This window comes from Anabas testudineus, chromosome 5 (genome assembly GCF_900324465.2).
Source record: "Anabas testudineus chromosome 5, fAnaTes1.2, whole genome shotgun sequence".
In the NCBI taxonomy this organism is placed as follows: Eukaryota; Metazoa; Chordata; class Actinopteri; order Anabantiformes; family Anabantidae; genus Anabas; species Anabas testudineus.
In genome coordinates, this window is record NC_046614.1 from 535,449 (window position 1) to 562,239 (window position 26,791).

Here is a 26,791-nt window from a genome sequence, read left to right on the forward strand (position 1 = left end):
AGATCATCTGTGTGTGTGTGTATGGATGAATGGTTGTATGAGACGCAGTGTAAAGCACTTTGAGTACCAGCTAGGTAGATAAGCGTGGACCGTTTATTGTTGGTCAAAGTCACATTTCACCGCCTGTCTTTTTCTGTAAAATACAGTTCTGATAAAAACAATCATTAGCTCATGTTTGCAAATCCACGTACTACTGTGCTTGCATCATGGAAAAAATCCATAGTGAGGCAGATGTTTAATCATTCCCAAACTGGACTGCAGAGTGACCTCAAGCTTGTGGAAAGTGGTCAGTAACAAAAACACACAGGGCTCACAAGCATCACAAGACGTTATGTTATTATCCTACATACAGTACCAGAAGCTTAACATGACCAGAAGCAATAACATGTTGAATAATGAATTGTTATACAGTAGATCTAAATATCCAACATTATATAGAAAATAGATACCTCAACTACTGTAAAAGTAAAGTTCACCTTTCAAAACAAGATGTACACTTTAAATTCAGAATGGTAATTAGATATAATACCATCTAGAGGGAGGCTTTTGTGGATATGTTCACTTATTATATTTCATTTGATTTGGGTGACAGTGCAGTGCAGGATTTTTATATTGCAGTACTACTAAATACTTCTTCCACATCACCTCACACATGAATTATCTGCAACTTCACACTAATCTAAACTTGACAGATAAAACTGTGAGTCATACGTGGGCATGAGTCACATTGTTACTGTACTTCAAACGTGGCAGGTCATTGATAAGGTGACATGAATATCTTTTGATAAGAGAACAACACTGACCCAATTCTATATGATGCAAGAAGGATAAAAACATCAAATCCCATGAGCACATTTAGGTAGTTAACATTAAGTATTTAAGGGATGATCATATTTCCTCTCTTTAGACCATCATTAGGGGAAATCCTTGAATCTCATGAACTAACAATTTTATATTGAACGAGTTAGAAAACACTTAGTTGAAGTCCCTAAATGTTTGAATGATGCTTTACAGTGTAGTATATAACCCCCACAACTTGCTCACAACAATTAGGGGGGTTAACCAACGCTTAGCTTTAGCTTCATCTCTGCTTCTAACCTAACCACCAATTACATCTGTGTTGAGTCATCTGCATACAGTAACAGACACATTTCCAATAAAGCTGATCGAAACAGACACTGAGACAGAGGAATGGTATGAAATAATATAGTTCTTTATTTTGAGCAATTTACAAAGTCCTGCAGGGAGAAAGCCTTCCTCCAGCCTCACAGAGGGGGGGCTTTGACAAGAAGAACACACAAAGAACGCGAAGAACCCAGCTTACATGTTTTTACGTCAACACAGGTGGAAGTTAGAGCCCGAATCATAAGCTCGGCCTTGATGTAGACAGAGGCCTCCTGAGGGATCACCATGGTTCCCTGTGAGTTCAGGGATCAAGGGTTTGAAGCACTGAGGTTAAGCCAGTAGGGGGGGTGAAGAGTTGTAAAGGGTGGAAACATCTGGAATCATGAGGAGACTAAGTTTTTGCGTTAGGTTTTTCAGGTTTCCAGTTGTGGGTTGATATCTTATATCTATATTCCAGTTCTTTCAGGTTCCCTGTAAATCTAACATGCTGAGGTTTTTCACTCTCTATATCCTTATTTTTGCAGAAAAGCGTGTGACTCTATCAGCCCCCCTCTCCACTGCTGCATCGTTTAAAGTCATTATTACATTACACATCATAATCAAATTACTTTACATCTTATTAATCAAAGCTAATTAAAGATACACTACTCTGGGGCGAACCTAGCTGCTGATTGGTTACGCTGAGTCGAGCTTGGCTCTGACAGGTTAAGGCCATTCCATGACTTATAAGTATGCATTCCCTGTGTGAGACAGGGTGTGTGCGTGCATATGCGTGAGGTGTGTAAAAACAGGTATTAGGCACTGTGCTATTCATTAGCCTCACGACCATTCTATTACGGCAACTGCCAAAAAGCTCTACTGGCCTTTTGGGAAAAAAAAAAAACAAAACAAAACACATAAATGACAAGAGGAAAAAGCCAAAATTAAATGACAAAATAAACAACCTTATATATAGAATAAATATAGTATGTACAATTTGCTTTGTGTTCTTCTAAAAATAAATAGACAAAGCATTACTTGCCTCCTTATAGAAGTATTCACAACTTTCCATTGACATAGAGGCAGAACGCTGGCACCTGGTAAGTAAGAGAGTAGGGTGTATAGACTGAGAGTGAATAGACAGAAGGATGCAACTTTTACAACAAGTCAAATGCTGCAAAAAAGACAAAAAAAGAAAAGAAAGATGATCAGTCAGGATGATCAGGTGGGGTTCAATCCAGAGGACGCAGAAACACACGGAGAAGCTGTACAGTTAAGAGAATCCCTGTGGTGCCCTCTGGCGTCCATTTTGCAGATTACAGTACTTTGTGCATTTGACCAGCATGGGAGAAGTCACTTCCTCTTTACAGTGGTTGTTTGCTTTATGAAGTTCATGACACAAAACAACAATCATGAAGAGTTAAAAACGATCAGGGAAAGGAATAGAAAAAAAAGACACAATTTTAACGCAATTGAAAAGATTTAAAACAATAAGTCAGACCACAACAAAAACAATCACGTTTTCCACATTCACGCTCACTTTGTGCCCTGCACATGCATTCTGCTGGCCCCTTCGAAACCCTCTGACACGATTGATAAGTCAAGCATCACATGCAAGTTTCCCCTACTGTAAGACACTGGGCTTCGCCTCTGGGCCTATGCCTGTACTTGGTACAGTCTGGCAAGAAAGCTCACGACTTCCTATTTCCCTATCCTCCTCATCTGTAAGCCCAAAAAAGCAAGTTAGCTCAGGCCTGGTGGAAGAAGATTCTATGTGTGTGTGTGTATGTGTGGGGGGGGGTCACGAACTAAGGTTAAACTAAGGTTGGACTAAAGTCATCCCGTCCAAAAATGTTCCTGATCAGAGAGATTATTAATATTATTATTAATAAAAACGTACTGGTTGATGCCTTGTACCTCAAGTCGCTTTGGATAAAAGCGTCTGCCAAACGACTAAACGTAAATGTAGGAAAAATAAAACCCACATTTACTATAAGCGGTAATAAAATCTGCCTCTGTGCCTGGTCATACCAGAAACTAGCACAGCAAAATAAATGACTTTATTTGTGAGAAACAGGTGGTGAAAGTTTGTTGCTTGCTAACCGAATTTAGCCAAGATAACTGCAAGAAATGTGAACCATTGTACCACCAGCTCCTAGTCACAAGCCAGTTCTCTAGCTCCACAATAGTTCTCTTTTATTCTCAAGACAGTAAATTGTTAAATACAATAAAACGATACTGAGGAGAATAAGTGGTCTAGAGCTAATGAGATTTGTTTACTCACAGCAAACGTGTTAGCTTAGAGAACTATTGATTATGAATTGATCATTTAAACGAACTGAGAATAAGTTTCAGTTCATTTAAATGATGTATTTCTGCGACTTCTAACTGTACAATTAGTCATTTTTCTCCTGTGTGGAGCCGTTTAAACTCAACTTAGCTGCTGATTTTATGTACGCTGACTTTTATCAGCTCTAGTGTAACTGAGCCCGCACATCTAAAGACTAAAAAGCTAAATCAATTCAAACACTAAATCATTTATTATGCCACACGGGCCTTTACTAGACATGTAGTATGATTCAACGTGGACCCAGCTTTAAAAGATGATCATCTTTTAAGGGGAAAGAATTGGTGATCTTAAGTGGCCTAAACGCTCTGTGGGAATCTAAATTAAATAACTCAATATCTACAGAAAATATCAGCAACCAGACATTCCACTGTGCCAGCTTAACCTGAGAGAGCACATCCTGGCTAAGGCAACTTAAAACACTGTACCATGTGTGAACATAATGCTGTCCAGTTTACAAAGCTCAGCATGTTGAGCCTCTTGTCACTTACTGTAAGTCTGGCTTGGGCAACAAAACAACAACTAGCCTGCTCCAGCAGAGAGTTGGCTGATGGTGTCAGACAGGGGCACTAGTGCTCATCTCACCTGGAAAAGCCCACAGCAAAATAAAACCTCTCTAACCAAAACCCACAGTGAGCTGCACCAAACAATGAGGTGTGTGTTTTCCTTCCTAAACAACAGCTGTCTGGCCATTTTCCACATGCTATTTTCCACCATTTCTGTGTGTTTGTCCACTTTTTCCTGGCAGAACGTGACTTAGGAACTTACATAACGACTGCCTTTAGTATCTGAATTGGCTAGTAGTGTAACCTCAGTAAACTCTAGAGGAAGTCGAGGATTAAAGACAGACTGTTGCGTAAGTAAACACACCTTATTCACAAAAGCTTGAATATGCATTATTTAGATTTCTCCACAGCTAACAGAATCAGAGGTAAATCTGTTCTTGTCGGACTGTGATCTGACCTCAGATCTGGTAACTCTACAGAGTCCAGAACTGAGGGAGAGTAAGTGCAACAATTACAATCTTGGTTTCCTGTTCCTGTTGAGGCTCAAGACTCAAGTGAAGTCACGTGCAGATGGGAGAACAGCTCCTGTGCACTAATACATCTGAAATGATATATTCGAATTCATGTAATATTCTTTTTGTATTGTTTACACACAGTAGCACTTGGTGATTAAGCATCCTAGGCTTGTTTGGATAGATTTTTTTGCTGTTGTCTTAGTTTCAAGTGTTATAAGGTTGAAACTGCAGGGCTAACGTCCCCATTGAAAATAATGAGGACTGGCCCTTCACATAGAATAGGTGTTGATTCATATCAAATGCATTATTTAACAACAATAATAAACATTGTCAATAGTATAGTGATAACAAGGTAGTAGGACTCAGTTATTAAAAGAAATTAAGGAGGACTAGTCGAGTCTGTGGGGCTGAGTTCCATCAGATGGAGTTTGTTGGGTAGCGATACAGTTTCCATTGTTTCTAAGGTGAAACACAGATACTGTGTGGATTCTGGGCAGCTGCTGTCAATGTCCTGACAACCTGAAGATGAAACACTAAAAGTGTACTATACCATCAGTCAGAGCCCTACTGTAAATTGTAAATTAGCCCTTCCATTGTAGCCACTGTCCAGTTTCAGATAATGTCCAGGCACACACGTGATCTTTACGTCTACATATGAAAGTGTACAGTATGTGAAGTGTTTTTGCTTATTTTATTTGATTTTTTTGTGTCTGTGTGTGCATTCAGTTGCCCACATTACTGTCTCTGTCTCCAATGAACCAACGCATGTGGAAGCAGAGGGCGAGGAAGCCGGTCCCCAGCAGGTCACCCAGGGCAGTAAGGTAGGGGATGGAGAAGTTGTCTGGGTCCATTCCTCGACCCCACATCCAGTGAACCATCCAGTCTGCCAGGTAGAGGAGGATCATCACCTGGAAGAAGAGGCAAACATTTTTGATCCAAATACTATTGTACGACGTTATTCAGAAAGCAACTCTAACTCGCTGACATCTCTGCTTAGATGAGAGGAAGGCATCTTCAACTTCAACTCAGAGAGAAGTTCTTGTATTGCCAGCCAGACATTCAATAAAACACAACATTGGCATCAACCTAGGGTCTTCAGTGATTGTCAAACCCCTCCTGATGATCCACATTGCAGCTGCACATCTCATTTTTGATCAGCCAAAGAAGTTACGTTACACCACTTTTCAGATCCCTGCACCGTGTTCCCCAAAGCCCTGACTGTTGCCTACAGGATGGTCAACTCCCCTCACTACACCCCATAAGATCCCAGGCTGAGCTCTTCAGCTTTATGGCTAACTGCACTTAAATCTTCATAAAATAAATAAATGAATAATAAAAATAATTACATTAATGCGCCTTAATGAAACGGAAACGTTTTTCTCCTTGACTTTGACATTTAGTTTGCCTCGTACCTCACTCGTTGGTAATAAAATTATGACCACAGGGTGGCAGTGTGCATGCATGTTTGTCCAGACTGGCATTCTAATCATTTTAACCTTAAGACCATAGAGAGTTTCAACAGATATGAAATTCCTTTCTGACACATTGTTTTGACAGTGACACTTCACCACTAAAATCCAATCAGTTCATCTTTGACTCCGGGTTGACCAGATTCCTGGCATTCCCTTTTTAGTCCAGTTACTTTTGTTGTGCTTTATCTAGTTTTAGGACTTGCATGATAATTAGATCATGTTTTAGGTCATATTTATGCAGAAAGAGACCATTCGAAAGGGTTCATAAACTTTCAAGCAACACAGTAAAACATAAGTACTTAGAACTAAGACATGTGAGGCCAGAAGCAACAGTTTTCACCTCCTTTTTCAAGAACTGGAGAACTAACACTCACCCACATAACTGGTAAAGGTCAGTTCTCTTCATTTTATGACTCAGTGTTATCACTTTCAACAGGCCAAACTTCCAAATAGATGTAAAATATATTTGTACTGTTTTATTATGATACAAATGGTTAATGATAACGGGCGGCAGCTTAATTCCCAGTTGCTTGTGGGAAAATGTATCTACTGTGTATGAGTATGCACAACTCACATACTGCATAAGGAGGTTCCCTTTCAAATCGAGTTCCATGTGCTCAGAAGCTACTCTGAAGGCTGTCATAACTCTGCAGCAATCGCTGCTTATTGACTTTGAACTTTTACAAGCCAAGAGACTTGTTGCACTATTATGGACAAACGTGGACATGCCTTCTAGAGGAATGTGGACAAAGGAACTGACAGTGCATCTTGCTTTGGAGAGATAAACTTATACTGTGTACTTTTGCTAATATTTATAGTAAATGTGTTAAAGGTCAAAATCCAGTACAAAAAGAGGGCGAACAGTTTGATGACTGCATCACTGCCAATGTTGACTAAATACTAGGAGAGACAGTCCTATGTACTGTAGCAGTGAAATTGAATGGCACGAATTAGCAGTTCTGTCACTTTATCTTCTTGTATTTGTTGAAAGCTCTGGTTTTGGAGTACCTGCAGTAGTGCAGCAGTCAGATAGAAGGTGATAAAGATGGGTGTAAGAGTGGTGTGCCCCCCTCTTAGGGAATTGATGGTGTAGAGGAAGACGAGGTGACCTGGGGCGACCAGGAGGAAGAGCACACGGGCTGAACGGGAATTCACAGCTGGAAGAGAGAGAGGAATCACGTTTGAACCAGTTAAATATTTATATCAAAAAGGAGTGTGATTAAAAATAGTTTTGGTGATGAGATTAAATCGAATGTGTCAGGGGTAATATTCACTGTGGAGTGATGGAAAGATTTGTTTTTCAGAGGTGGAACAAGTGGAAAAATAGTGGAATGTTCCGCAACCGCCCATCAACTTACTGGAGCCGAAGAAGGAGGTGCAGGGTGTGGGGCACTTCCTGGGCGTAGGGTTTGGATCTCCCATGGGTAGACCGTTCATGTGCAGATAGGTGGAGATTCGACTGGCCTGCACCGCAACCAGGTTACCTCCCACACCTGATACACACACACAGAATAAATCATATTCTATTCTATAATATATTTTGTGGGATGACCCTGAGATAAAAACTTGTTTAAAAACGTGGCATCATGAAGGTGTTTTATTCGTGAGTTTTAAAGGATGATCACTCAGCATGTGCACATGCTTACTCTGGCACACGTTTCTGCAGAATTATTAACCTAGATGAATATGGGAACATCACAAATGGCTTTAAATACACTGTGTTATACTAGAACAGATGGGTGAATAAAGCATCAACCTTGATCTTAATCGCTGCTTATTTGTTTCGTATTATTGCATATTAGCATATTGTCTCTATGTTTTTTATTTAGCAATATCCAACAGCTTTCCCAGCAGTCACATAGGGAAATCCAAAATGTATTTGTGAGTTTTATGGGTCCTCACCATTGATGACTGGGGTGAACACAGCCATGCCAGCAAAGTTTGGATTGGTGACAGTCTTGTCAAGGATCAGTCCACCGACACTGACACACCAGAAAAGATTAAATAAGTGATTTCATTAACATGACCTGTCTTTATTACATAGAAAACATGCTAAGATTCATCAATGATAAAGACAGATTCCTGCTTTCTGTACCTGCTGATGGCCATGGCGATGATTACAGGCTCCCAGCCGGAGTAGAGGACTTCTCTGGTGGATGGGATCTTCCTGGCTATCAGCACCCACAGGGGGCACATGGCCACGAATACTGCGCACACCAGGGGGTTGGCATAGTCATTGTACTCTGTACGGTAAAAAGAGACGCTGGATTTATACACCGGACAAAGATGTCATGGTACACCTTACAGCTTTCATGGTACACTGTTGAACGCGCCAAGTACATCAGCAGCAAAAATGAAATAACAGATCCAGCTGTGGTAACAATTTTGCTTCCAGTCGGTGGTAGCTCTCATGGACAGTACAGAATATTTTTCACTGGTGTTTCAGTGAACTTCCTATGACTGTGATGCCTCTTAAAGAAGAGTTGCACATATTGTGTCAAATTCGATTGTAATGGAAAATTTAGGGAAAAAGCTAAGAGTCTAATAGGTGTTATTTAATACAAAACAGTGCCGCCACTTTCTGACTCCTATGACAGAGAGAAAAGAGAAAAAGTAACTTCAGGAACTTAAAGGGGCACCAGCTACACCCTAGTTTTCAGCTTGCTGCTATGAGTGCGTCAGCTGAAAGGGAGCAGTGGTAGAGAGTGGGTGATCACGGTGATCAAATCAAATTACTGTGAAAAATGTGCTATTAGGTTCCCTGACAACCGTCGTTATACATGATAGACCCTGGAGTCAGGTCTATGTCATGACGATAAGAAGATTAACTGAACTAAACTTTCAAAACCAAACTGACACATTTACACATAATATGAATTCTGATGGCGGATATCACATGTAAAACAAAACTCTATGTAATTAAGTGTACACTACAGAAAATTTTAAATTAGGGTGTAGTGCAAAACCAACTTTGAAGCGCCCACTAAAAACCACAGGACTTGATACAAACTGTATTGGACTGAGAGCCTGTCCCTGTTTCAGGCACTAGGGGTCAGTCTTACCACTAAACTAACACCACAAAGCATCAGTTGCACAACATGTTAAGTTAACAGACCCCACCCCTCCCATACTTAAGACCCAGCCACCAGCTGTGTTTTTGTGTATTTAAACCAAAATAACCCAAATAAGCCCAATATAGTACATGGCTGCGGCGTTTAATATGAGTGAGCCTCTCGAGTGTGTCACTGTTTGTCCGTCTGTCTGTCTGTGGTGTAGAAACAACAGAACTGTGTGAAGCTGGGTGGGCCAGTGGTGTAGATCCTATCAATACAGCCAAACAGCGTTGACTGCGCGCCGCTAGACGCAGGGCACCGCACGTTTCTACACACGCTTCTCCATTTTATGACAACACCTTCAGTGGAAATAGGGGCTTTTGAAGTTGCATCACAAATGCAGCACCTGAGATAACGCCATCGTCATTGTGCTATCTAAATATTGGTTCTGCAGAGATCACTGAGGACTTAGAGTGACTCATTAGAGGCTCACTTTGAGACTAACACATATTCTTTCTTCCTGAAGACGTAGAAACAGGCTATTTTTGTCTGACATCTGAATACCACTGCATGACCTGCAAGATTTGTGCTGTAATGAATGAAATTATACGGTGCAGCTCATCTCCTCAACAAATGTCTTTATTTCACACTCAGATCAGCACGTCCTGCTGCGCAATAAAGTGAGTGAAGTACTGCGTGTGTGTTTACCTAGTTCCTTGTACAGTCCCGTAGAGATGCCTGCCAGCAGGGACAGAGTGATCAGGTCCCCCAGGCTAGCAGCGATAGGTGTGGCCACATTGTCAGGGTTGATGCCGACTTTCCTGGATGCGACAATCACGCCGATCATGATGATGCCTGTGAGATTTCAGGTCAGAGATCAGTCCCAACACACTGTGTGACACACAGCAGCAATAAACTCTGTATCATACTTTAGGTTAAACAGGATCCTGTCAGGAACATACTTTTTATTTGGTGATTATCACGCCACCTTGTGGATGGACTGACACTACAGGGTATTGGTGGTGTTGATACCTTTGATTTCCATCAAGTGCTACCACGATGTGGTTTTGATTTTAGAAACTTGATTAACTCCAGGGTGGGACACGTCATCCATCCAACTGCAGGATGGATTAATATGACATTTGGTCCAGATACTGAGGATAAAGGTTATTGACTTCACTGATCCATCCTTTATATAGCGCCGGAATCAAATTGAAAGCATAATATGTCCAGTACTCTAGTTTCTCAACAAATATCTGCATCCAAGTGGTTTCAGCATTGTGTTTTGTACTAATTAGCTTAAGTTAGCTTACTAAAATGCTAAACTATGTTTACCATGTTCATAACATATTAAACAATTACGACTACTAATATTCAGACGCTGTTTATTACTTTTATGGCCTTTAGTTGAAACAGGGACTAAGTTGTAATTCAGGTTTTCTAATTTTAACACTGGCACGGACAGTCAAGCCCGATAAACAGCTGTTAGCACTGATAATATCCCTCACACCTTACCTAGGAGCAGAGAGGCGATGAAGGCAGTGGCCACGCTTGAGGCACACAGAAGCACCGCGTGGCCCAGTCTGAAGTGTCCCTCTGGTATCCACCCAAAGATCACAGCAGCAATAGAAGCCAGGAACCCCACCACTGTGGCCTGGACCTGTACACAGTTCTTCTTATTTATTATCTCACTTATTCAAAGTCATTTTGTATTGTGGGTGAACGCTACGGAAGAACGTGCAACATATCCTGATCACGGTGACAGCTCAGTCAGATCAGGTGATAAACAGAAACGCTCGACGTATTGTAAACGTGCAGGAACTTTAATAATGAGCTTTTCAGCCATATTGGGTTTGACTTTCTTTTCAGAGCTAGTGTTCACACGCTGTTCTAAAGTGTAGCAGCGTTACTGCTGTGTTCAGCAATGATCGCTGCGTGTTTACTGTAAACACTGTGCACTTACGAAACTGGATTAGTCCCAGGTTAGCCAGTTCCTTGATTGCTGAAATAATATGTTAATGAGAAACTGGCTTTTCTTTAGCAGTTTAAGGGATTAAGAGCACTCTGGGTAAATTGCTGTTTAAGGAAACTTGATTATTTACTGACTACTATACTACTAGCTACTGTAAAAACGAATTTGATTGTTTTCTGTGCACGTGTATGATGAATGAACATCTTGAACTTGGCTTATGTGGCTGTAACAAAAGTCTGACCAAATGAATCACTACTAGTAACAGTACACCCGCGTAGCCATAATAAATAGATAGAGTCACAATTCAGAAGATGGATGGGGGGTGGGGGAGAGGACTAATTAATGACTAACTGCAGGAACACTGACATTTAGAGCAGTTTGACCTTTGAATGGTATCGTACGACTCATTATCTGATTTATTAAAGTGCATGTTAGTGTGGTCACAGATGAAGAACTCAAATTACTGGCCTCTACACACATGTGTCATTTACCTGGATAAGCGCCAAATTTCCCATGATCATCTTCCACATGTCCTTGGCTGTGTCCATGTGACCAATATTGGCCTGAAAGAGACATAAGAACACACAAGGTCACCATATTATCATCTGTGTGTGTGTGTGTTTGTGTAAATGCTGTTGCCTCTTGGTCCCATCCGAACAATAAGATGTCAGTTCTGGAGACAAAGACACTCTGATCCGATCCCCCCATCCTGCGGCAGACTCCACTTATCTCATCTCCTCTCTTTCACACACAGTCTCTCACACACACACACACACACACACACACACACACACACACACACACACACACAGACACACACACACACACACTGATGGTCTCAAGCGTCAAGTGGCTGTGGTTACAGTGGGCCACTGTGCGTCCAGAGCAATGATCCTAATGCTCCTCCACAGTGAGAGGACACAAACAGAGGATCTCCTCTTCCTTTCTGTCCCCTAACATTTCCATATGCAGCGGGAAGTGAAACATCTGGACACATAAAACATGTACAAGTCTGTGTGTGTGAAAATCCACTTGATAAGTCACGTTCAATAAAACAGTGTAAGATGTGCTACATTATGTGTACATGTAGTGTGTGTGCCTTATTTATGTGGTTTAGGTCAGAACATCTATCAGAGATAACATTACTAAGAACTGGGAGTAGAGTGACATCCAGGTCCAACAGGGCAATACACACAGGTTATAAACAAGCAGTATCTAAATCGCCTCATTTGGAGGTAAAACCAAAGTGAACACACCCAGAATGTTAACTCTTCACTGCACGGGAAATTGTAGAGTTTGTTTGAGCTCAATATTATCAATATCCTAGATAAAAGACCCAAAGTGTAATAAACTGGAATCCTTAAAACAGTGATTAAATGTATGGCTTCATATTTTGGATTTTGGAATTTAAGAGTGGCTCAGTTGTAGCATCATCACAAATGATTCATTATTATTAATTATTTTCAAACATCTAGCACAGGGATTATATTGTAAAAGGATTAAAAACAGAGGCAATGGTAATGTGTTGCTAGCTTTTACTGTGTGTGTTTCTCTCCCTCTCAAAGAACTCTAATCTAATCTATCACTTTCTCTGCTTGACAAATACTGTACAAGAGCTAAGTATATCTGGCAGTGTGTTAGGGGAAACACACAAACCATATATATGAAATATCACGAGTGTAGGGACTGAACGTCACTGTAACATGTGCATCTGCCAGATAGAGAGCATTACAAACCTGCAAAACATACCCCTTTCACTCATTAAGAACATGTAAATATATGCATGGATGACTCCAGCGGCCATGGTCGTTTCAAAGGGAGCAAACTGCCACAAATGCTGATAAGGTTATAGCAAGGACAGATAAGAGAAAGCAAACGTGTGCAGAGCACTGGAGGTACCATGTACTTCAAAAGAGAAGCATTTGGAGGTGCTTCAAAAAGCACTGAAACCCCATTGTATTATGGATTTACCAGTCATTCTGCATTGTACGTCTATCCCATTATTAACATATTTACAGGTTTAATTTAAGTTCAATATTTTAGTTTAATATCAATAACTGAAATGTTTAAACTAAAGTGAATGATTTTGATGTGACAGTTCAGACTGGGGTCAGGTTCACCTTGTTAGCTTTAATTACTTGTAGAACATGACTGGAGTCCATTTGTAGCAAATCCAACAGGCTGCATATAGTTTAAAAGGCTTAAACCACTACACACAAAATGTGTGAAATGGAAGAAGTTGGGAACCACCAGGACTCTTCCTAGGTCTGGCCGCCCAGCCAGACTGAGTAGACCGACCAATAACCAGGCAAGATATGGGCTTTGGTGGGGGAGGTCAACAAAAACCCAACCATCACTTTATGGGCTTCAGAAATATCTATTTATAGTTCATTCTCCATTACAATTCATGTGTTTAAATAGATACTTTGTTATTTACCGTAAGGTCAGAAAATTATGCCATTCATAAAAATAATTTATGAACAGATTCACTTCACAGACAACGTTAAATATATGCAGAAACATCACCTGGTGCTGTGTGATATGTTATGTGATGATGCAAAATCCTCAGTTCTGTGTGGGCGGATGGATTAGTGGTGTTTACAGCATCACAGGGATGGAGCATGGTGAATGTTTGGTGAAGTGACTCATGCATGAGAAGCTGAAATACCCCGAGATTCACTAGCACCACTTAATTTTCAGTTGAATAATAATGGCTTTCATCTTCAACTGGCTCACCATGAAGAAAATCTGTTGTTGACAAGGTTGAAACCCAAACATATGTAAATTGAAATCTCTGATTACATCAGAAGTATTTGTGCAACTTCTCCTGCCAAGTTTCAGGACTCCAACTTAAATGTCCTTATTCAAATACACAGAAAAAAACATCAAAAATGAAACATGGTCATGTGAAATAAAAACCCCTACAGTAAGCCAGTACTAGGGATTACAATATGTTTTTCAGTAATAAGCACATTAGGAAATTTACAGTGCTCTAATCTTCTCATAATTAGTTACAGCGTGGAAAGAAACATGGTCCTGCTGGGGCCAGCCAGCACTGTCTCAGGACCAGACTCTGGCCTACTTTTTGATGATGAATGTGAGAAACTGCACTGAACTGAAAACTACTGTACGCAAGTTGTCAAATGCTTTTGGGATCAGTGGGGAAAAAAAACAAGTGGATAAAACAGTGATTTAGATTTAGTGGCAAATGTGTATTTGCCGTAGATTGAAGCCTGTTGGGTTAAAGAACGGAAATCTTCCAAGACAAACTGCACATGAATGCCAAGTAGATGTATATGAAGACTTGGGAAGCCTGCCAGACTAATTCTAAATATTGTTAGAAAATATGATTTGAAAATAAAATATAATTTTGAAGGGTGAATGCTAATCAGCTTTGTTGCCTGTTTCCCACAGGCCAGTGGAAAGAATGTGAGGATTGGATTGGATGGGATTGGCGCACTTATCAGCCATAATGGGCTCATTCGTAACACCTTCATGATGTAGGGTGCGGTGCTAACGGTGCGGTGTTAGCAATGCTGCTGCAGTAGGTAGGTACAGTAGTACATCATTTAACACCTAACAAGACTTAAAGAGGAAAAGAGTGCCTCCTGCTTCTAGTTCTTCAACATCATGAGTTGTGGTCAATGTGGAAAAAAAAAAGTAATAACACTAAAAAGGATTGTTGTTCAGTTTATCTGAAACTTAGGTCCTATTAAGCAATTGGACCTCTGACCCCACGTACAATGAGCAATGAGCCTTGAGTTTGGGTAACGGTTAACGTTGAAACATAGACACCATCAACCGAAACAATTCATAATTAATCTATTGATATAAAGTAACTACTACTGTACACACACACACACACATATACATATATATATATATATATATATATATATATATATATATATGTATATATCACAATGTAGATTTGGTCATTCCAGATGGCCAGAAAGTATCTGTGATAAAAGACATCACCAACACACAGAAACACACTGTTACCTATCACACAAATACACACACACACACATCTTACCGCTGTGGAAAGTCTGGAGGCCAGCGTCATCTCCAGGTTGCCTTTCAGTCCCAACAGCGCTGGAACCAGGATGAACACCTCTGACACCTCCGTAAACACCGTCCAGTGCTGTAACGACCATGTACATATCAGTAACACAGTATTAACAAGAGGAGCACACTGTCACAGTTCAACTGGACACACACACACACACACACACACACACACACACACACACACACACACACATACACATAGTATAGCATTCTAAGGTGGGAGCACATTGTCTCTCTGCCTCTATGACCTTCCTCTTTAATACTGATTCAGTTGTGAAACCAGACCTGTATGATGGAAGAGTCCGTCTCCTAAGCTGTTCCCACTATATCACGTTGACGCTCCTTTAACAAGAACAAGGTCATGGAGTAATGATTTATTATTCTCCCCATTTGGCTTCCATTCTTGCCTTTCCCTCATAAATTCTTTCTTTCACCTTTACTTAAAAAGGTTTTATCTCCTGCTGCGCACACAAAAGGCGACTGCGTTGCCTCAATACCAGTTATCATAATAATGCTAATACTTAAACAAAGGGTAATACTTCTTTCGCTACATACTGTCCAGTTGATACTAATGTGAATTGGGAATCACTAATGTGATTTTGGCATTTCAAAATCAAACTAGATCATCCTCTCTCCAGGTGATAAAGTTTATATTATCTGTTTCCCTTCCTAGACATGCTGCTGATCCGCTACAGCAGCATTTGAAAACTGAACAGAACCCCTGAACTACAGACGTATAGGGGGAAACAAAGTCAGCCAGAAGCTTGACCAGCTAAATCCAAAGGGCAATTTGGGCAGGTGGTAGGTGGCTTGCTTAAGAGAATCACAAATCATGTTCGGCAAGCACAAGAGAACGTATCCAGTCAGCCGTGCCTCCAGGTCCTAACTGATGGTCTTTAATGAAATTTATAGTCAGTGTTATTAGACCTGGCCCTCAGTAACCTCCTTTCTGGATGCTGGCCAGTTCCTGAGAGGTGGGCTCTCTGTAAGTCGCGGCGCTTGCTACTGTGATGAAGTGTCTCTCTCTGCTGTTCCTCCATTACAGTTCATGCAGGGATAGCAGGTTTGCAACCTACTGTGACCAGAAATGAGGCTATTGCTGAGGCAGAGGCCATCGATCTATCTGCAGTAAAAGTGCTTATGTTTGGAGCTGGTCCCTCAGGCCCCCAATACTTACAGCCCAGTCTGCCTAGAGCTGAAGCAATATTCCCAAAGATTGACGTAAAAAAAAAAAGAAAGAGAGAGAGAGAGAGAGAGAGAGAGAGACGAGAAAATACACAAGCAAAGGAAAATAATAGGAGTAGTTGATGTTGAAGCATACAAACACTGGTGGTCCACATTCTCACACTAGCTTGCATTTCTTGCGTTTCACTGCGGGGCTCCCACTGTGTGTCCAGATGTACAGTGAAGCCTGATAAGGGGAGTCTAGAGTTAAGTATGTGTTGTATCAGTAGGTGTGGCAATGAAACGCCAGTGCGGGTTAAAGTCCTTCTGTCTATCCCCTTGCTGTCATCAGGCCAAGCACAGCACCCTTCCAACTGCCAGCCCCTCAGCTTGGCTCAGTGCCTTCTGCCAACCCAGCAGCCTTGTGAGCACCTCTGTGAGCACTCTTCTTCTTTCACAGCCGCATGTTTTCAAGCTTTCTTCCTCTCTCTACTTCTGTCTCGTCCCCCATCTCCCTCCTGGCCTCCCCTGTGGTGATATATGTTGTTGTCTCCATGGAACACTGGCTCAGAGCCATACAAGCCCTCCCTCCTCATGGCCACCTCCTCGGTTCTTGGAATTCTACTGCACAAGCCCAGCACCTCTGTGTACAGACCTATAGGAGCTCTGGTATGCAAGCCCCACAAGGGTTAGGTTGCCCAGTTGAGCAACATGGCCCTTTATTTGTGATCACTGTACTTGCTGTACTGAGTGGGAAGCTGAACCTAATGGTATGCAATGTCAACGAAACTCCAGCAGCGTCACAGAGACTACACCAGGTGGCGTCTCTTTCATTTTTCCAGTGCTGCAGCATGGATGGTAGAGTTAGGGTCAGGCCTCATGCGCAAACACGTGCCATGGAGGCTCAAATTAACATAGCTGTGGCCAGAAAGCAACAAGACCTTATTGGCTTTAAATGGATGATCAAAGAGGAAGTGTAATCACTGAACCACAGTACATGTACAGTATAGAAAATGTGTGATCAAGCTCTGAGCTAAGCAGAAGCCAAAGTTAGGACTATCACGATCGTGGGACCAGATGAAGATGGACAGAAGGTAAAGACTTAACTGTGTTACCAGAGCAACTGGGACGCTCCTGGGTATCTTGAACAAAGCGAAAGATTTGCCTGTGCTTGGTCCAACACAAAACCTTTCTAACTGTTAATCCTTTCAATCTCTGTCACTCACATCCCCTCTGACTAAGCCGTCGGGATTTTGTCAGGTGTTAATAACTATGCGCAGTTCATGTTTGTCAGGACACAGCATCTTAAGCTGACAGATATGACTGACTGAATAGAAACAGTGACAGTCCATCCCTGCAACATAAAGCCTATGTTTGAGAGTGAGCCGATTCTACTTGGTCCAGCACAGGCCAGGATGGAAGCCAGTAGTTGGAAAGATGTTTGAGGCAACAAGCCCACGCTCTGGTTTCACAGCAGCTGCTGTATGAAAACCAGGCAAGTGGATGTGGTCAGACCAAAATGGTGCCTGGTGGGCAGTGAGGGCTTGGCTGGTGTTAAACCTTTGTGTCTACTACGATTTCCTGTTTACTGTTGCCTGTATTTTTAGACTGTGTTTTTGAGGCTGAAGCAGTGTCCCACTTCTTTGCTTTATTTTGGTATTTCAGTCTACGGACAACCACAGCGGGGGACAGACGGCTAGACTCTGAGGCAGACTTACACAAACATGATTATGACATTATAGTGTAGTAACTTTTTTTTTTTTGCATTCTTGGATTGTAGTTTGGTAGAAACTCAGACCCCGTCTCGTGACTGATTGCAAAAACACCCTTTTGGCCTTTGACACAGGCATTTGCAGACAACAAGCATGACATGACTTTTGCAAACCAAGTGTAACCGTTAGTCCAACTTAGCCGGACATGTCTCAGAGTCCTACGTTTCTGGCCCTGGCGGTGAGAGTTTTAGGTCATTCTGCTGCCAAGTCACTGAGCAAAACTATGCCGACGTCTTACTCCTCTATACCAGGCTGGACACTCCTTTCGGAGCCAACCTTGTGTGGGACTAAGGCCAGAAGCTGCGTGTGTGTGCTGAAGATAATGGAAGTGTGACGTTAAAGAGGTCACAAAAAATCTTATACAGAGTGATGAAAAAAATCCAGGTCATGCACTAGCCCAAGCCGCAACTTCTAAACCAAGGCCAAGCAGACACGTTAAATAAAGGCTCTAGGATATTACAGTTCTCAAACATACTTTTAGCAAAGGAGCTGATGCAGTCTGACCAAACCAGAGAGAGGGAGAGACTGAGAGAGAGTTAAACAATTACCTTCTTGCAAGGACAGAGAGGGATTAGCTGAGTTAGCGTTTCACGGTGTCATGGAGGGGGAATTAGGCAGTGAGCGAACCTGCTAGGTGCTCAGCCAAACTCACTTGAAAAGACAAGCCTCACATCTCACAGCAGGCCTTTCTTCAAGGTTTGACCGTGAGACACAAGCATGGCTTACTAGAAGTGAGAGGCTAGTCCCTGTACCATCTGTATGTCCTGTTTCTCTGCCTCACCTCTAAAGCAATGGTGCACTGAGTGTTTTGGAAATTGGAGAAAGCGCAGCAGCAGGGTGCCTAAGTTGAGGCAGCTTGAAAAATTTTTGACCTCGAACCTCTGCATTCCTAGTTTCAGTGAGGATACCTAACCACACGGTAATAGAGGCTTTGCCGCTGTACTGTGTTTTGTTTTCATGCCGGCTCTAGCTCAGCTGTAGTGCGCTGCCATTTCAGGTGCTCAAAGAAAAGTACAATTATTCCCCTGCCTGCCCCTCCTCCTTCTCTGCAGAGTGCTGAGTTCCTGGGGTCCACCATGTTGGCATCGATGTGCGTGTACACAATGTGCCCAAACCAGTCTCCTGGCAGCCTGACCCCTCCAGCTTTATCTGCATCACAAGCTGACTTTAAAGGAATATATGACCTGTCAGCATGACTTGGGCCTGAATTACCTCACTGCACACTTAGATATAATCAGATCAAGACAGCAACTGCAGTGAGTCAGCAGGAAAAGAAGGAAGGAGAGTAATTATAAGATTTTTATTCTTTTCTTGAAGGCAGAATAGATCCAGCAGCTCTCTGGCTAAATTCTGCACAACAGTAAACACCTTCTATTCTTATTTCTATTGGATCAAATTATGTCCAATTTGAAATAGGGGGTTGTGTGATGGATCATTATAAGACACTGGATGCAGAAGTTCAGGGGTGATAAAAATATGTAAATAACTCCATGGTGTGTGACATCTAACCCATACATCTATCACTAAAGGATGCACTGTGACAATTTAATGCCAAGGAGCTCAGGACTCACTTAACCAGTTCCTTCTAAAGTTCAAGGGTCATGGCCATCCTACATTTACTCAGTACCCATGTTCTGCTAGCAGCATTGGTTTTAATCAGATACAGAACTGTGAAATGGTAAATTAACTGTACTGTACAGAAAAAATGGATGACAAGAAAAGGGATTAGAGTGGAATTTAGCCATTTTGATGAAAGTCTGTAAGAAAACCTTAAATCTATGTAAGTCCATACTTTTTACAAGTTTAAATGCTTTAGTTTAGAAGTGCTTTAGGCTTGGTATTTATGTAAAATGTTTTTAATACTTAATTTATCAGTTTTCATTTTAAGTCCCAAAGACTCCCACTATGTACAGTATAGTATAAGGGATAGGATATCACTCACCTGGACAATGTCTAGAACCATCCCAGCTGCCACTGTCCCAAACCCGGCCAGCAGGAAGGGGAACACCACCTGCAAGCCAATGGAGAAGGAAGTCTCCTTAAGGGGTGCTGGTGGTTCAGGGCTCTGGTCAGTACTGGTGTTGTCACTCTCATTGCTCTGGCTTGCATTCTCCAGGAGAGCATCTTCCTCCCGCTGCCCTTTGGCGTTTGCCCGGCAATCCATCGCCACCACAATCTCTGACCTCTCCTCATCCTCCCCAGTTTCGCTGGTCCTCTCTGTGAGAGACGTGACTTCTGTGAGCTCAAACTCATCTCCGGTCCCAGGGCTCACCTCCTCAGTGCCCTTGGTGAGAATCACCGGGTGGACGGAGCAGTTAGAGTTGAGGAAGGCCGGGGTCAGTGGGCCTCCCTCCTTCTTCGTCTCAATTGCCCCAGAGGACATGTCGATGTCGGGGAGTTTGTCTTGTTCTTTCGACCAAAGTACCATGCGGAAGCCTTTAGAAGACAGTCGGCTTGATAAGAAAAGGTCAGAAAGGCTTGGCCTAACAGTTTTGGGGAAGTCAGAATAGAATTCTGATCTGGTTTTGAACCTGATCAGTCCAACTGATTTATCCCATTAAAGAGGCTTACACGGAGTGGGGGTCGTTATTAAAGACCAGGAGAGAGCTGCTCTGTAGCAAAAAATCTGCAGCAAGGCACATGCAGCCTGCGTCTGCAGAGCCCGTGTTCCTGTCGGTGCTTTGGAAGCAGGACCAGTATGTTCTCCATTCACTGCAAGGTGCTCAGGGTAGGCCGGCAAAAAAGAGAAGAACACATACTGGTTCAAAAGAGATGACAAATAAATGATGTTAGGGACTCACCATAAAAATCCCCCTCCAGTCACTCGTAAAAGTCCTTCAGAGTTAAAGTAAAAATAAAATCACAGGTCTGAAGTGGCCAGGTTCCAGCTCAGACTGGTCATGGTGTGAGTCCACTGATTATGTCAGACTGGTCGGTGTACTGGCCTGGGAATATCTCACCTTACACCACGTGGCTGCTGGGAGGTTTTCAAGAGAGATATTTATAGATCTGCCGTATAAGGATTGAATTACCGGCTGCCTAAAAGTACTGCTCCAACGAGAGTGGACAGTCACCTGGGAAAAAACAAATTCAGTGATAATGCATTTATCACATTTTGCAGCCCATTTCAGGTTTACTTCTATTTGGTCCCCAAATTACAGTTAAGGTCATTAAATTATCCTACATTTAGAAAACCAACCTACAAAATAGGGCGTTTTATCTTAGATTGCCTAGAGGACAACAATATTTATCTAAGCAGAATGCTGTGTACTTTATTTATTTATACTTTATATAAATACTACATATACCTTGTGTAAAATATATATTTTCTAACTGTTACACTAAATGTGGGCCATGTTAATTTTCCATTTGAGAAACAACATCCTTGACACTCAGATAGAAAAAATAATTTACATCAAATAATAAAACGTCTGAATGTTGCAAGAACTAGAATACTGAAAGCAAATATTAGTAAGTATTTATGAGGTGGATGATAAACAGTCCCAAACGCACTGCATGTCAGAGTAATAATACAGTATTTAAGTCCAACAAAAGCATTTTACTCTCCAATGACATAATTGCTGAAGAGGGGAGAGTTTTAAAAGTGTTTCCTCCCGGTGGCTATAAATATTGTACCATTAGCAGAGGTGCTGCGTTACATCCTCTGGAAAGCTGATTTCATAATCCAAAGACATTTCCTGCCGGGCCTTTCAAAATAAACAGCCTAGGGCTCCATTATCTTCAATCAGCTCCAACACAGCCTTTCTGACGTATCAAATTCAAAGGTGCATTTAAGGAAACAAATTCATTTTCCCTGTCCAAAACTATTATATTAACTTGACATCTCTTGCCTCCTATTAATTAAATAACTAGTCAATAGAGAGGCTCCCAAAGTAGCATTAGCCAATAGAATGAAGTATCAGATGAAGCAACACACGAAAGACAAAGAGTCTTTCTGTCATTCTTTCCTTTGGTTGAACTATAGGGAGAAATAACACTGAACTTTCCTACACAACTCCTGTTTAGAAAGAGGGCATACACAAAATGACAACATATTGTATTCAAAGCCTATTAATAATAGGCCCGGGTGAGCTCTGTTGTGTCTTCAATAGAGACAAGAGCTTTAAATATTATATCTGAACTCACGTTCCCTAGAGTTTGATTAGTACCAGACGGATGTGACCTGGCAACACACCACAGATGACATGAACAAGTTGTACGCGGGCTCCGCTTTAATGCTTTTATTTTGAAGGCCAATCTGTTTGCTTCCGGTCACTGTTGTCGGTCACTTGACGCATTCTCATCCGTCTGCATGTTGCGACATCCGCACACAGACCCTGGCTTCCCCACGCTGAAACAATCCTCTGTTTAGTAGTCAGGACCAACACCACCCTAACCCAACATGGCAAAGGCGTAAATTAGTGCTCCCCTGGTCGGGGCTGAATAGAAGAACCCTCCTATTCTATTCTACTGCTCATTTGGACAGGAGCGCAGCCCATGGCACTGCCACTATCACCACGAGTATCATTTCCGTTATGTCTCCTCACAATTCAAACTGGACCTAGAGGACAAACCTGGGTGTTAATAAGTCTAATTCACCGAGTGACACATGCACTCAGGTGGAAACAGGGTTAGGGTTAAGTGATCTAAGTGATCGATTATTCAGTTCGTGTGTGACAAAAGTCCAACAGGTTGTCACATTTCAAAAAACCAAGAAAAAGCTCTGGTTACCTCTTAGTGTCACAGGATTGAAGCCGGGGAGACGAGGACTCCGTGTGGCTGGCTGCATGTGTCCCCAACCGCTTGGTAACGCGCTCGAGCTGAGGCGTGAACGCCGGTGCGCACGTCTTATGTACGGTACCGGCTCTGAGCAGCTGCCTTTCAATAGTTAACGGCGGTTAATGGTTAAACCCTCCCTCCCGCGCGTTAAAGGCTGGGTCCCAGTCATTTCACCCGTCCGCTGGCCCCCGCCGCCCGGCTGCTTGGATGCGCATCTATAATACACCCGTCCGGTGTAGGGGGCCAGGAAGCCACAAGGCGGGCCCTCCTTCCACACTCTGAGCTGACGATCTATACCCTCCTCCCCTTTTCTCCCCCCCCACCCTGCCCCTCGTCTCCGTTGCGCACAAGCGTGTGTGGAAATTTGTGGCTGAGCGGTGCCAGTCTTCTCCACAAGCCTACTAATTTACTACCAGTGGGGGTGAGATAGAAGTTTTAATTTAACATTAGGCCAAGATTTCTGAGTGAATGGGCACATTATTAGTACAACATATCCGAGCTAACGGAGTGGGTTCTAATTACTGATCCACGAACAGTGAGGAAAAGGGAAAGTTTGAAAATTAAGAGACCTGAAGCTTAAAGGGACAAACGGGAATCCGGAATAGAAATGTATAACTGTATAACTGTAAAACTGAAATCGAATAGGTATATTTACTATATTTGATATATTTGAGTCTTTTTTAGGGACCCAGTGAGTTTATCCAAGAGACCCTACCTGACTGGGACATAAAAGCAGCGCTGGAGTTTGACCCAAGGTGCAGCCCAGCATGATCAGTAGGTGAACACAGCTCAATAGAATCACTTTGAGTAAACAGTTTGTACAAGCCAATGTAGCACTAACAGATTTCGTAGTATCACAAATATTGATGATGCAAGTGTGTCTTAAAAACTGTAACGTGGCATCTCACAGCACTCAGACTGGCACATTGTTATTTTCATGTTGGGTTTATCCACCTACAGTACCTCTGGAGTTCCCCAAGGCTCAGTCTTGGATCCTATTTTACTTAACATTATGCTTCAGTTAAGCCTAATTATTCAAAACAATGAATCACAATTATACAGACAACTCCCATATTTACCTTGCTCTCTCTTCAAGTAACTGCGATAGATTATCTCTGCATGTGCCCTGAGCAAATCATTGACTTAGGGTTTCAGCTAAATACAGACAAAACTGAAATGTTTATCTTTGGTGCAAAGAACAAGGCATTCTTTTCAACACTCTCAGTTTCTACACTTATTTACATCTTTATTAAAATTATGTTTTAATGCTTTGCAATATTATACATTTCTAATTGCTATAATATTCTATAATACACTTAATCACATCAGCATAATATACTGAAGAATGCCATGGCTCTTTTTCATTTAAGGATTGCACAGTATGTGTGTGTGTTGTGTTATCTGCCAGATAAACTGCATGTTGCAGCAGTCGCCCAATGCAACTCCTACAGGAGCAGGAGCTCTAACAATGTCCCCAGAGGGCTTGCAGCTTCCTTGTGCTGTTTGCCCGTTGCTAAACAGCCGCTCGACTCACTATCAGCAGATCCAGCCCAGTCGCCCAGAAAGCAGAGGCTACAATCCAAACACCCCACCTTACCAGTCCTCACCAATTGTGGCGATACCCAGTTTGCACACAGCACAAACATCCAGTAAAGACATGAAAAGGAGAGTCAGTCATATAATGGCACAGGACTGTGGGTAGATGTGTTTGGTGCTTTTCACTTAGACATGTAAGAGAATTGGAATTTGTTTTTTTTTGGAACTTGTTTGCACTCTGGGACCATATTACTCACACTAACAATTATTTATTTAATTATATTTCTCTGACTCAGACTCGGAGTGAGAGTGAAATGTGTGACGAAGATGTATGGCTGGAGAAGGTTAGTGTGCAATGTTTCACTCAGGGATATGATGGATCCTGCTGCTAATGCTGGGGATGAGTATGTGCTGTTCCTGTGAGTGAATATTCAAATGGAATAAAAGTTTAAACAGAAGATTAAAAATGCCAACCACTTGGCTTAAAAAGAAAAAACACACTGATAAGCTATGGAACACTAAATCACAGAAAACAACTGTGGTGAATGACAGAAGAATTCTTTCACTGGTGAAGAAAACCAGAGCCAGATCCAGGGTCAGATCAAGAACATCCTCCAGGAGGAATATAGAGTACATTATGTGTCTCTACATTTGGAACAATATCCTATGTACAGTTGAAACATACCGCTGCACCCATGAAGCACAGTGGCAGTAGTGTTAAGGTGTGGGTATGTGAGACTGTTTCTCTTATAATTATTGATATTTAGTTAGTAAGTGTTGAAGATCAATATTACAGAGGTGGACAAAATTGTTGGTACCCTGTTGTTAAAGAAAGAAAAACCCACAAAGGTCACTGAGGTAATGTGAAACTGACAAAAGTAATAAGAAATACAAATTTACTAAACATTGCTTTTGAGTTGTGGTTCAGCAGAAAGTTTAAAGAAAAAACTAACTCATGAAGTCCACTGTGGCTAAAACTGAGGGTGTGAGCTGACACTGATGGACCTTGACCTTGGATTTGACCTCTACACTCTTTGGATGTTGTTCTGAGCTCTTTGGGTACAGTTTGTATTTTCTGTCTCTTCAATTTGTCATCAACTGTCCTCCTGCAGTCACATCCAGGGAGGTTGTCTACAGTCCTGTGGACCTCAAGCTGTTTAGAGATGGTCTTACAGACTTTACCTTTAACACTTAACATTGTCTATAATATTGCTCTTAGTTTTCTGTGGTCCATGTTCAGTGTGGTACTCACCACGATACCAAACAGCACAGTGGCTATTTTTCACCCTCTAAATAGGCAGACTGACTGACTGATGCTAATTACGGGACACACTTTAGTTTAACATGTCCCTAAGGTCAAATTATTTTTCATCTTTTCTAGGGATGCCATCATTTTTGCCCAGGCCAGTTTCATTAGCTTGTTTTTTAAAATGCGTCTGCTGAACCACAAATCAATGTCTGATTTCCATGAGTTCATTTTTAGTAAATTTGAAATTAATATTACTTTTGTCAGCTTTACCTAATTTCAGTGACCTTTGTGGGTTTTTTCTCTTTTTAGCAGTACCAACTATTTTTTATTCAGCCTTATGCTCTAAAACTCATTGGACGGTGTTTCATAGTGCAGCTGGACAATGACCTGAATCATCCTGTAAAAGCAACCAAACACTTTTATCCAATTACTTGTGAGCCCCTACATTTGGGGAACTATGTATAAAGTCGATTGTGATTCCTACATGGTTCATCCAATAATTCTGACACAAATCCCTTAAATTAAAGCTGAAAGAACATCTGGATAGTCTCATGACAAACATATTTGGGGAGTTGATTGCCAGTAGCAAATACTGATAACAGTGTCGTGGCTCTATGGTAAAGAGCAGGAAGCTATCTTAGCTCACAATAACTGAAAACGAGGTAAACAGCTAGCCCGGCTCTGTACAAAGCTAACAAAATCGACCCAAACTACCAAGGCAGCTCTTTGCATGTCTTTCTAGTGTTTATGTCAGAAAGAGTGAAAGCTAACAAGCTGGCTTCACTGTTGCATATAGGTATGCAATAGTTTCTGGCAATAAAAAGCAAATCCACTTATTTTTTGAAGTCTTTTCACTTGTTCTTTACTTTTAAGCTTTATTGGCTTCTCTCTAGACAGCCGTAAGGACATACTGCACCTCTCTCTGCACCTTCAAATCAACTGAATGAACTAAAGTAGATTTTAAACCTCTAGGTATAACACCCTGTGATAAATCATCGGCCCCACAGAGGTACAGTTGAATTGAAGTTTGCCATTCATTGGTGCTTATGGTCGGCGTCTTTACGTGACTCTGAACACCCTATAGTTCTGATTTCCACACAAACAACAGAACAGTGAACATGACTTCTTTCCTCTATATCATGCCTGTGTGCAGCTGCCTGTTCCACAAAAGGAGCTTTGCTCAGTTATCAGGATGTTTTTCTTAGTGAAACCAAGAATATTTCAAATAAGATCTTGTTCTAGATAAGAGAG

At 41.7% G+C, this 26,791-nt stretch overlaps 1 protein-coding gene across 2 annotated transcripts; it reads right to left on the reverse strand.

Moving 5' to 3' along the window:
- Positions 1–1,192: 1,192 nt before the first annotated feature.
- Positions 1,193–23,004, reverse strand: slc41a1 (solute carrier family 41 member 1). 2 transcript variants are annotated; one of them, XM_026344589.1, is made up of 12 exons: positions 22,708–23,004; positions 22,123–22,368; positions 19,919–21,050; positions 15,006–15,113; positions 11,461–11,532; positions 10,513–10,657; positions 9,706–9,852; positions 8,040–8,187; positions 7,847–7,926; positions 7,303–7,437; positions 6,953–7,101; positions 1,193–5,380 (listed from the first exon to the last, which is right to left on the reverse strand). In XM_026344589.1, the coding sequence occupies exons 3-12, from the start codon at positions 20,402–20,404 to the stop codon at positions 5,195–5,197; spliced, it is 1,656 nt and encodes a 551-aa protein (XP_026200374.1). In that variant the 5' UTR covers positions 20,405–21,050; positions 22,123–22,368; positions 22,708–23,004; the 3' UTR covers positions 1,193–5,194. The 2 variants fall into 2 exon arrangements, with proteins under 2 accessions (XP_026200374.1, XP_026200373.1); XM_026344588.1 differs by lacking the exon at positions 22,123–22,368.
- Between the last annotated feature and the right edge of the window lie 3,787 nt (positions 23,005–26,791).